At 32.8% G+C, this 12895-nt stretch overlaps 1 protein-coding gene across 5 annotated transcripts in view; it reads left to right on the plus strand.

Moving 5' to 3' along the window:
• The window catches only part of ADGB (androglobin), a 297945-nt gene that overhangs the window by 61968 nt on the left and 223082 nt on the right, over positions 1-12895 (plus strand). For all 5 annotated transcript variants that reach the window (XM_007484699.3, XM_016428944.2, XM_016428941.2 and 2 more), the window contains 2 exons: positions 3298-3404; positions 11300-11474. In XM_007484699.3, the coding sequence (XP_007484761.1) occupies positions 3298-3404; positions 11300-11474 (282 nt within the window). The remainder of the gene's footprint in view (positions 1-3297; positions 3405-11299; positions 11475-12895) is intronic.

Raw genomic sequence — 12895 nt, forward strand, 5'->3', positions numbered from 1 at the left:
AGCTTCCTTCAACATGACCCATTCAAGTGAGCTGTTGGCACTGCAAAATGGAAAATGGATTGAAGAACAGATATGTATGCAAGCGATCACCATTTTAAGTTTAATTGGGTTAAATCAAACATCACAAGATCAGAAAAGCTTAAAAACTCCCTTTACCAATCAATATTTTATCTATTTGGATGTGTTGTTCAAGGATAACATTGTTTTAAATAGAAATTAATTTGTAAATTTATCAAGGAAGATGAATGGTGATTTTGAGGAATATCATTTCTATTTTATACACAGCTGAATATTTGATTAAAATATTTTTCACCCATGAAATTAGTAAAGTAGCCTAAATTCTGAATTCCTATCCTGTGGTTTTTGGGTAATACCTGAAAAAAAGCATATGAAAGATAAGCTGAGACAAAATTTAAAATATTCAGGTAATAAATACTCTGACATCATATACTCCTGCACATTTTTTAGATGTGCTTTTAGAGACATTATTGGTCATATCTTTGAGTAAATGCCATAATCATGAAGAAAGTTAATCATCTAATAACTATTCTGAAGCATATAACTTTTCTTAATCCTGCCATTAATTAAGTGATCTTGAGCAAACCATTTAACACAAGTCTCAATTTCTTTGTAAATTTTAATTCAGTAATTTATTAAGTGCCAACCCATATTCTGTGCCTCCTATCCTGGGAACTTGGAATACAAAGATGAAAATAAAATTATCCCAAACTCTCAAAGAATGATAAATTATTGTATGATCTAACTCTCAGAGTTGGTGTGAAGAAAGCTTTTCATAAAACGACAAGATCTCTATGAATAATAATGGTGATTATCATTTTTAGAGTGCCATGTACAATTTTAGGCAAAATAACTTTTTTTCTGTATATAATATACATTTGAAGTTGACCAAAAGTTTTGTTTAAAAGGTTTAAAATTTGACTTAAGCAAGCTAGAAATATTTTGTATTTATAATGGCAGTTCATAGTAAATGAAGCCTTAAATTTTAAATTTGGAAACAACTCATTTAATACCTATTTTTTGGCTAGTAATATTTAACTTACTTTCTCCTGTTTACACTTGTAAAGCTCTCCTTTTAAATAAGGTTATTTGATGAAGAAAAACATTTTCATTATTGACCAAATATGTAACAAATGAATAAAATTATTTTTAAGCTGAGAAAAAGCAAGATAACTCCCAAATATTAGACTATACATGAAAGATATTTTATGTATGTCTGGCTCTGAAGTGTGATATTTATGTATATCAACTTTGTAGTTGAATGTATCATGCTACTGTTCAATTATGAACTCTTAGTCACTATTTTAAACTTTTTTTCAGTTCATTATGTACCTGTGAATTTGAAACATTTTGATGCACTTATAGTTTTGCTTCAGAAGAATGTCAAGTATTCTTTATTAATCTCTCTTCTAGACTTATACCAATTTAGGATTCTGCCTCAAGGCAGGGCAGATTTTGATTAAATACAAGGAAAAAATTCCTAGTGCACTCTCAGTAAATGTTTACTTCTCCAGAACAAAAGCAAGTCAAATACTCAGAATTTTTATCTGTACCAAATAGTGATAATTAATGTTCACTGATTCAATTCAATGTTTATTATTAATTTTTATGTTAAATTAAACAATGAGCTAGAAGGGCTAAAGAATATGAAAGTGGATTATAAGTATTAATTTATTTAAAGCTAGATGAACTGGAAGGGAATCGATCATTTCAGAGTATTCTGCAATGACCAGATCATTTTCTCACAGAATCCCAGAATCCCAGAACTGAAAGGAATTTTAAGAGTCAATAGCAGAACCTATACTATAAACATCAACTTCTCTACAATCCCCTGATAAATGTCATTGGCAATATCTCAATAGGCATCATGTTTTGGAAAGAACAGTGTGAGCAACTAGATCACAGAGACAGTCAGAGGATAAATCATACAATTAAAGCTATGACATATGAGGATAATTTGAAGAACTAAGAATGTTTAGCTTTAAAAAGAAAAGGTACAGATGGCATATGATTTAAAGGTTTAACATGTAGAAAGATAATTCAATTTAGTGGGAGTGGGGTGGGGTTTGGTCCCAGGAAGCAGAACTTGAAGCAGTATGAACCATTGGAGTACAAATTCAGAGATCAAAATAAGGGAAAAAACTGAAAAAAAATCAAATTTGGCCAAAAGTATAATGAGTTTATCTAGGAGGACTCATCATTGGAGTTTTTTAGGAGGAGCTAGATAATAACTTGTCAGGGATATTATGGACAAGATTATTGTGTTGGGTAGAAGTTGGACTACATAACCATTGAAATCCCTTTTAACTGGAGGATGCTATAGAACATTCCCTCAAGCCAACAATGATTTAATATAGAAAAATACGTCATCTCTACTAGCAGCAATGCAATGATCCAGAACAATTCTGAGGGATTTATAATGAAGAACACTATCCACATCCAGAAAAAGAACTGTGGGAGTAGAAATGCAGAAGAAAAATGTGATTGATCACATGGTTCAATGGGGATATGATTGGGGATGTTGACTTTAAATGATCACTCTATTGCAAATATTTATAATATGGAAATAGGTTTCAAACAATGATACATGTAAAACCCAGTGGAATTTCTCATCAGCTCCGGGAGGGGGGAGGGAAGAGAGGAATGAAAGAACATGAATCATGTAACCATTGAAAAATAGTCTAAATTAATTAAATAAAAAATTAAAAAAAGAAAAAATATAAGTCATATTGTAATTTTTGTTGTAAAAGAATATTGTTATGTTAGTGTTATTTTGTTGTGTTAATAATGTAAAAATGAATGAATAAATTACATTTTGAGAACAAATTCTATAATCCCTGGTTACTCACTTTCCTATTTATGCATTCTTTCTTACAAAACATTCATGATTACAGTTACATTTATAGTATTTTCTTGTATATGAAACAATATAGAGCTCTATTTTATACATGAGGGCCAAAGCAGTTGGCTCACTACCTTTAGATCTTTTCTCCAAAACTAAACAATCTGGGGTAGTAACTAGAGGAAGATTTAACAATGTATATCATTATAAAGCATAATGTAAGTGCTTTAAGATGTTTGTGACATCATGAAGCTCAGAATATGGAAGCATTTATATAAAATAGATTTGTATCATTAACATTCATTTCTAAGTATATCCTCACTCGCCTGTGTCTCATCATGTAGGATATGTTTAGGTGGAAATTTGAACCAGCTGTCATGATGTATTTAAAGCCTTATTTTACTTAGTGTATTAATTATTATGTGATTTTCTTTTAGTTGGAGTTGGAGTACAAATTATTCCGCAGATACCTCAGATTATGGTCTATGGTACTTTTACACCTCTTCATTTGTTTGAAAAGAAGATCTTTACTCTAGAGAAAATGGTAAGCAAGTAGTAGTATCACTAAGTCTGATTGTATTTTAATTGTTAGTGTTAAAAATTGGCATAGTAGACAATGCAGAGAACTGGACAGAAGGAAATTTAGAATCCAATGCCCAATCTGCCATTATTTCAAGATGAGACTTTAGCCAACTCATTTGATTTACTCATCTAAATCTCAGTTACTTAATTGTTAAAGTGGAGATTGTCAGCTAAATTGGTTTTAAGGTCGGTCCTTTCCAGTTTTACCAGTGAAGCAATTAGGATTTTTCCCCGCAGACCCCTAGAGAAAAATCCTGTTGTCCTTGGGGAAAGCCTAATCCTTCTTTGATGTTATTGTTATTTTTTTTCATCTAGCTTTTTAATTCCTAAAAGGTAATGAGCTAAAGCCTCTGATTAAGCTTAGGATGAGTAGAATCTATGAATGTTCACGTTGCTTGGTTAGATATAGCTTGTTTAAAAATTGAATGCAAAATTAGGTTGAAATGGAGATGCCCCAATGCACTGTCTATTCCATGAACAGTTCCCAATTTGCATTTAAATTTGCCTTCCAGATGAAGTGCCTCTTTGTATAGTATAATCATCTCTGCTGTTCTTTCCAGTTGTTGATACCTCTGTCTTCTCTCACTACTACAGGCATATTGTTTAGATAATAGTATTTATAAATATGATTTGGCTAGAGGTCATCTAACCAGGCACATTTTTTAGAGGTGTTGAAACTGGAACCCTATGAGTTACAGATAGTAAGTGGCAAAGCCAGCATTCAAGCCCAGGTCTTCTGATTTAATAACTCATGCCCTTTCTATTGCATTATGCTGCCTCTCCAAGGCATAATGCTGGTCCTGTGGAATCATATTGTATGTCACTAAGACAAAAAGGGTAACATTAAACCGTGGAGTATCAAAGAATGTGTATTGAATCATATATTACTGCTTGGTCTTTAAATTTGAGTGCATCTAAATGGAGCCAGGTCATATGAAAGCATAATGTAGTGGTTCCTATTTAGTGGTTTATGAAACCCGTGGGGATTTGAGTTCAAGGGATTCATGCTAAAAATATTCTTAGATGGAACCTTCAGCAATAAATAATTAGAAATATTATGATTAGGATATTAAATTACCCTGAGAGTCATAGCATTTAAATTTTTTTTGAAAGGGATTAAAGGAGCAAAATATATTAGGAACCACCTATAGAATGCTGAAATTTAAGTTAGGAAGATCTGAGTTCAATTCGTGCCTGTAGCACTAGTGATATGCCCCTGGGCAATTTATTTAGCCATTTTTTTGCCTCTGTTTCCTCATCTATAAAATGATGGGATTAGAATCAATACCCTCTAAAGCAGTGGTTCTCAACCTTTCTAATGCCATGACCCTGCAATACAGTTCCTCATGTTGTGGTGACCCCAAAACAAAAAATTATTTTGGTGGATACTTCAAAACTGTAATTTTGCTACAGTTATGATTTGGAATGTAAATACCTGATATGCATTATGTATTCTCATTGCTATAAATCAAACATAAACATAGTGATTAATAAAAACAATATTTAATTATATGTTGAGAAATATTAATCCTGCAAGAGGCAGCCTAAGCGCTGAGGCGGGAGGTAAGTCCTGCGTGGGGAGGGGGTCCATAGACACTGCCTTCTTCTTTTTGTAGTCTCCATCCAGCTCAAGCTGAGACTTCATTTTGCTGGGGTTACTCAGCTCTGTTATCTGCTCCAGGAGTTATCCACTCCAGGACTCATTCTTAACCCCTCTGGAACCAGCACCCTGGGTGCTCTCTGAGTCTCTGTTTGAGTCTGGTCTCCAGGCAACAGGGTAAATCCATTACCCCTCATAGAGGAAGGGCTGCTGATAGGTAACTAACATTAGTACAGTGTGCAGTCAGTAGGGTCCCTGTTCTTTCTGAGATCTTGCTGTAAAGTATCACGATTTCTCAGCGTCTAAAGCCATTGGAAATATGCATTTTCCAATGGCTTTAGGCAACCCCTGTGTTTTGGTAGTTTGACCCCCACCAGGGTCATGACCCACAGGTTGAGAACCCCTGCTCTAAAGTATCTTTCAAATCTGTATGTATAATCTAATGATCTATGAATTCTAAGTTCACAATGGGACTTAAAATAACCAACATTCCATTGTCCATTTGGCTTCTCAGACTTTCCTATAATGTTAGGCCTTCCTATCCTATCCTTAAAATAGTTTCTCCTTATTTTTCTTGCCCATTTATCTAGACTGCCCCAGAAAGGCCAATTTTGGAAGTGAACTACCTTGAATTTGTTTAGTACCATACTTCTACATGAGAATTACTTCTTGAAAAAATTCATTTTATTCCAAAATTTATGGTTGTGACAAAAATCATTCAAAAGAGTTATAGAACATACAAAACATATCATTTGGGAAATTTGATTATCTTGTTCATTGTCTGTAATGATGGAGCTAAAGTTGGCTTTCAGTTATTAGGATTAATTTTTTTTTGTTTATTTGATTCTTGCTAAAGATTAGTGGTGTCAAACTTCAAAAGAATGAGGCTGCATATTGACTTAAACACAGATTGATATGTTTGATTGTATTTTTAATTATTTTGTCAAACATTTCCCAGTTGCATTTTAATCTTGTTAGTCTGCACTCTGGAATTTTGCCAGAGTTTTACATACTTGCTATAGATGTTTAGGCAAAGATTGGCTATTATGTAAATTCTGAGGACAGGAAAATTAATTTCGTTACATTTTTGAGATTTGATTCTTAAAATTATGTTATCAGATTAGTTACCTAATATTAATTTAAAATTTAATTTAAATTTCCACTTTAAAAATATTAATGTAGCTTCCTCTCAGGTGAGCTTCCTCAACTTTCACTCATATTCAGGGGTTAAGCTTCAATTATTTGACTGCTACCTTAAAGGTTCAAGGGTACTCTGTGGTTCTGGACTCTTACCACTGTGACTTACATTCTCTAACTAATGTGTTTCTCTTTAATAGTCTGCTAGTGAAGGGTAGAGCCAAATGGTAGAGAAGAGGCAGCAACCTAGTTGAGCTTTTCCAATATTCTCCTCCAGAGAACTTTGAAATAATGCCTTAAATAAAATCCTGGAGTTGTAGAGCCAATAAAAGGTTAGGGCAAAACATTTTTTTTTATTCTAAGATATCTTAGGAAGTTGGCAGACAGGCTGTGTGACACTGGTAGGAGATAGCCTAGAGTCCATGCTGCAGGCACACCAGCAGTCATGAAGATAGCACCAGATGAGCAAAATCAAAATCTGTCAGCCCAAAGATTTTAAGAGAGTTGGACAACTGCCAGAAAGAGATTATAAGGAATGCTTTGCTGATACTGGGTTCAGGACCTGGTGTTATTTAATGCCTCTCCTGCCTACACACAGTTCTGGGTCAGAGTTCTAGGGCAGAGAGGAGCACAAGGTGGGAGAGGGGGCCCTAGGTGCTATTCCAACTCAGAGAGGAAAACTAGTGCTTGCAGCTTCAAGACAGCTGAGGACCTGTTCCCATTCCAGGGCAAAAAGTAGTAGAATTTAGGAGAGTGGGTGCCCTTTCTCATTAAATACAAGAGTGCAGGCTAGGAGGGCAGTGACCACACCTCTCTTGTATCATATGACTTCAGCACCAAAAATCTGAAGATGCTCCAGAACTAACTCTGAAAACAGTAGTATGAAAATCCCTAAAACCTGGGACAGTGCCTTCTTCCACCTAAGTGATCAGAGCCCAACTTTAGCATAAAGTTCAAAGTCAAGAAATTGACTGGAGAAATAAGCAAATGAAAGAAAGAAATTGGTCATAAAAAGCTACCATAATGGCAGGGAAGATCAAGATATAAACTCAGAATAATGCAGTAATGTAAAAACAGCTACAAGCAAAATCTCAAAAATGCTAATTGGAGATAAACCCAGCAAGAATTCTGGATGAGATGAGGAAAGTGGTAAGTGATAGAGGAAAAATCAAGAAAAGAAATGAGAGTTCAGAAAAGAGAGACTTCACAAGAAAATTATGAAAAGAGAATTAATAGCTTGGTAAAAGAGGCACACAAAATTCTGAAGAAAATAACTTAAAAGTTAAAATTGACCAAATGAAAAAAGTACAAAAGTTTACTGAAGAAATCTTTTCTTAAAAATTAGAATTGGATAAGGGAGAAGACTAATGACTCCATGAGACAACAAGCAATAATAAAACAAAGTAAAAAATGAATAAAATGTAAAATATCTCACTACAAAATCAAATGACCTAGAAAATGGAGAAGAGATAATTTAAGAATTATTGGACTTACTGAAAGGCATGACCAGTCATGATCTTAGATCCAGAAGCTAAAAAAATAAAGATTGAAAAATTCATTAATTCCATCCTGAAAGAGATCTCTAACTGAAAATTTCCAGGAATAATATAGCCAAATTCCAGAACTCCCAAGTCAAACAGAAAACACTTCAAGCTGCCAGATCAAAACAATTCAAATATTGTGGAGTCACAATCAGGATCACACAAGATTTAGCAGTTTCCATATTAAAGGAGTGAAGGGCTTGGAGTAGGATATATTGGGCAGGCAAAGGAGCTAGCCCTACTGCTAGATATCATGACCATTATTGAGAAGAGAAAGAGGAAGAAAAAAGAAAATCCCCTCAACTATTTTCTCTTACTAGGTTAAGGGCTAGATTCTGCTTCAATTAGTGGTCCCTCTATTGATGGACTAAAATTAGTTTTAATTTTTGTTCTAAGGGGAGGTGGCCAGTGACTGCCAGGGTGCTTATGCATCTTTTCCAAAGAGCTAAAGTGTTAACACCTTGCTAATATTTTCACAACCTAATCATCTTTTATTTTATCTTTATATTAAGTTGGAGAGTTGGAAACCAAATTATCCATCACACTAATCTTTTATGCTAATTTTGGTGGCCTCATCCTATTTTGTCATATTTGAGAACCAGGAAAAATGATGTGATTAATTTATTTTCCAGAGTATTCTAGAGATACCTCAGACTACTCCATAATCAGATTAGACCTCGTAGGATAATTCCATTGAACCCACAACAATTGAATTGTCTAAGGGCCCTAGAAGTTTTGGAAATAGCCTAACCTCCCCATTAAACCTCTTTCACAAAGATCTAAAAAAAATATACCAGATTGAATTCAGAAAAAGTCAGAAAAAAGTTATGCATAGTTTTTACTCTCCAGAGGCACCAGTAAAACAGACAGAGAGATTGATGGACACTAGGTATCTGAATGGGAGCATATCTGCCATAGAGTATTTCAACACCTTAGGTCTGATACATAAACAATTTATAAAAGACATGAATGGAAGGTAGATATGATAGATTTCTGAAGAATATTGAATGAGGATAGAAAAGAGTATACCTATTTCTCCAACATGCATAGTATTTTCACAAAAATTGACCAGATATCAGCATGCAAATCTCACAAACAAATGCATAAAAGCAGAAATATTAAATGCAATTTTTACCAATCATAATATAGTAAAAATACATTCAATAAGGAACATTTGAAGTAAGATTAAAATTTAGTTGGAAATTGAATAAATTAATTGTAAAGAAAAAATCAGAAACAGTAATTTCAAAAAAGATCATGACAACAGTGAGACAACATGTCAAAATTTGGAGCATATAACTACAGAGATACGTAAGGGGAAATAGATATCTCTGAATACTTTCATAAACAAAAGAAAGAGCAGATCAACAAATTGGGCATGCAAGTAAATCCCCACCTCCTGGAACCTAACATCAATCACAAATCCAACAAATTAAAACCCACAAAATAGACATCAAAATAGAAATCTTTAAAATCAAAGGAGAAAGATTAACAAAATTAAATTTTTTTAAATTGAATTAAAATTCTTCCAAAGATACATAGTATGGTGTTGGCACCTAAACTAGAGAGATTCAGAATGGAGAAAAGGAATCATAGACAAATAACTTAGTGAATATTGATGCAAAAATGTTAAACAGTAGCAAAGAAACTATAGTTACATATAAAAATATACATTTTTATTAGGCTGCATTTAAAGAAGGAATTCAGAACTGGTTCAATATTAGGAAAACTGTAAGCATAATTAACAATAATAAAGACAACAAAAATCATTTGATTATATCAATAGTCAAAGAAAGGGGCTTTGACAACACACAACAGAAATCCTTTTAAAAATCTATAATGGATAGGGATAAACTGAGCTCTTCAAATGATAAATATTATTTATCTAAAACCAAGAATCAGAATTATCTATAATAATTATAAAATTGAAGTTTTTCCAGTAAGATAAAAAATAAAGTAAGATGTTCATTGTCCCATTATAAGAAAATGCTAAATAGCCTGCTTATTGCAGTCAGAAGAAGAAATCAAAGGACTAAGAATAGGCAAAAGGGTAACAGAGTTATCAATTTTTTGCATATTATATGATGGTTTACTTACACAAACCTAGTCAACTAAAATTATTTAAAATAATAAACAACTTTGACAAACTTTATGATATAAAATGAAATAACAGAAATCACCAGCATTTCTGTATATGACCAATAAACTCCATCAGGAAGAGAGAGAAATTTTATTTAAAATAATTATAAGCTTGGGAGTCTATCTGCCAACACACAGAGAGGAACTATTTGGACTCAGTTATGCAAATAAATATAGATCTAAGCAATTTGAGAAGTATGAATTCCTCATATAAAAAGGGCAAGCCAACAAAATAAAAATAGAATACTGGCTAAATTAATTTACTTATTTAATGACATACCAATCAAACTACCAAAGGATTACTTTAGAGTTAGGAAAAATTACAAAATTCATCTGGAGGAATAAAAGATCAAAAGAAGTATCAAAAAATAGGGATGGAAGGAGACTTGGTACCAACAAATCTCAAACTATGCTACACAACTGAAAGCAAGAAAAACAATTTTGCACTGACTGAGAAATAGGTTAGTAATGAAATAAATTTTAGATATAGAAGCAATTAGTGTTTGACAAACCCAAAGATCCCATCTATTGGGAAAAGAATTCACTATTTGATTTTTAAAGTGTTAGGAAAACTGTTAAGCAGTCTGGCAGACACAGTAGGTATAGACCAGCATTTCACACAGTATGCCAAGATAGACTCCAAATGGGTATGTGATTTATATAGAAAAAAATGACATCTATAAACAAATTCGAGGAGCGTGGAATACACCACTTGTCACATTTATGGATAGGGGAAGATTCCATGAACAAAGAAGATCTTGATAGAGAAGTTAATAGGAGGTATAGTGGACAATTTTGGTTGCATAAAATTGAAACTTTTTAAAACAAATCCAATTGCAGCTAAAAGTAGATGGGAAGTAAGGAATTGAAAAAACAAACTGATAAAGGTCCCCTTTTAAAGATATATAGGGAACTGACTTGATAAATGACCTAAGGATATGAATAGGCAATTTCAGAGGAAGAAATACAAGTTTTCCATTAGTAATAATTAAATATAAATTCTTTAAAAATCGGAGATACAAGTCATATTAATAGGGGCAGGACTGTGGGAAAACAGAGTACAGTAATTCATTTTTGGGGTGACTGGGAATGCATTTAGCCATTCTTGAAATAATTTTGTAACTGTGACTCAAAAACTATTAAACTGTGCATACCTTTGACCCAGAAGCATCATTGCTAAATCTGTACCCCATAGAGATTTTTAAAAAGTTAAAAGGACCCCATAGGTAAGTAGATATTTATAGCAACAATTTTCATGGTGGAAAGAATTTGAAACTGAGGGAATGACTATTAATTGGTAAATGATTAAATATGTTATCATATAAGTATGTGATGACTTGTTAATATGTAAGAAATGATGAAGGGGGGTGGTTTTGGAAAAGTCTGGGAAGAATTGTATGAGTGAAAGCAAAGAAGTTATTTCTATCCTATATTTTTCAGACAGACTCTGCTGAGAAGCTCAGAGAATATGGACTTTGTCATATATGTAGCCATCCAGTGATCATTACCAGAACTAGGTCTTGTCCACTTATAGCCCCACCAAAACCACCAGTTTTACCTGCTTGGAAACTTATTCGCCAAAAGAAAGAAACTGTAGTGACAGATGAACCTCAAGGTTTGTTTCTTATTTGTTGTCTTAGAGAAATGAATATTGCTAATTTACTAGTCCCCTGAATGAATGCTTATGGAAGTTCCCTTTTCATTTACATTGATAAGTTTACATAACATTTGCAATTTTTTGTTACCCTATTTTCATATTGTATCTTTTTTTACAATTTAAGAATTTATTATTTATTTTTAGCATTCTTTTCTTTTTAAATTTTGAGTTCCAAAATTTCTCCTTCTCTTCCACCTAATGAGAAGTCAAACAATGTCAAATCAATTATATGTATGAAATTATGCAAAAGCTATTTCCATATTGGGTATATTTTTAAAAAAAGCAAGAAAAAAATGAGAAAATTATACTTTAGTTTTTACTAAGACTTCATCTTCTCTGTAGGTAGATAGCAGTTTTTCATCATAAGTCCTTTGGTTTGGAATTTCCTTGGTTCATTGCATTGATTAGAATAACCAAATATTTCAGACTTGATCATTATCACAATATTGCTGTTACTGTGCACAATGATCTCCCACTTTTTCTCACTTCACTTTGCATCAGTTCATGTCTTGCCATTTTTTTCTGAAACCACCTCTTTTGTCATTTCTTATAGTACAGTAGTACTCCATTACAATTGCTGCCACAACTTGTTCAGCCCTTCCCCAATTAATGAGCATCCCCTTAATTTCAAAGTGTTTGCCCCTACAAAAAGAGCTGCTAAAAATATTGTACATATAGGTCCTTTTCCTTTTTCTTTGAGCTTTTTTGAATAATAAGCCTAGTAAAAGTGTTGTCAGGTCAAAGGGTATGCAGTTTTAGAGACCTTTGGGGGATAGTTCCAAATTGTTCTCCAGGATGGTTGGGTTAGTTCTCCATTCTACCAAGCATTTCATTAGTGTACCTAGATTTCCTTACCCTCCAGAATTTGCTATTTATGATAGTTATGATTGGTACCTTAGAGTTCGGCAATTTCAGATCTAATAAATAATGATTTAGTTAATTTTTCATATGACTATTATTTTTATTTCTTCTGAAAATTGTTCATGTCCCTTGATAATTTATCAATAGGAGAATGGTTTTTGCTTTCATAAATTTGATACACTTCTATATTCGGTATATATTTGAAAAATTATACTTTTATTAGAGAAACTTGCTAAAAATATTTGATATAACCTCATTGTCTGTAGTACTTTTTAGCATAATATAGTTTCCCTGATTACCTTTTTAAATTAGGTCCATTCTTGTTTAGATCATGACTACTATCCATGCTTTTTTTTAGTTCAATTGAAGCATATTTGATTCTATTCCAGCCTTTTAACTCTATAAGTCTTTGTGTCTCTTGTAAACAACATGTTATTGAATTTTGGTTTTCGATTCATTCTTCTATTTCTGTTCTATGGGTCAGCTCATCTGATTCACATGCAGTTATGATTATTAAC

Source organism: Monodelphis domestica, chromosome 2, assembly GCF_027887165.1.
Source record: "Monodelphis domestica isolate mMonDom1 chromosome 2, mMonDom1.pri, whole genome shotgun sequence".
NCBI classification, from domain to species: Eukaryota; Metazoa; Chordata; class Mammalia; order Didelphimorphia; family Didelphidae; genus Monodelphis; species Monodelphis domestica.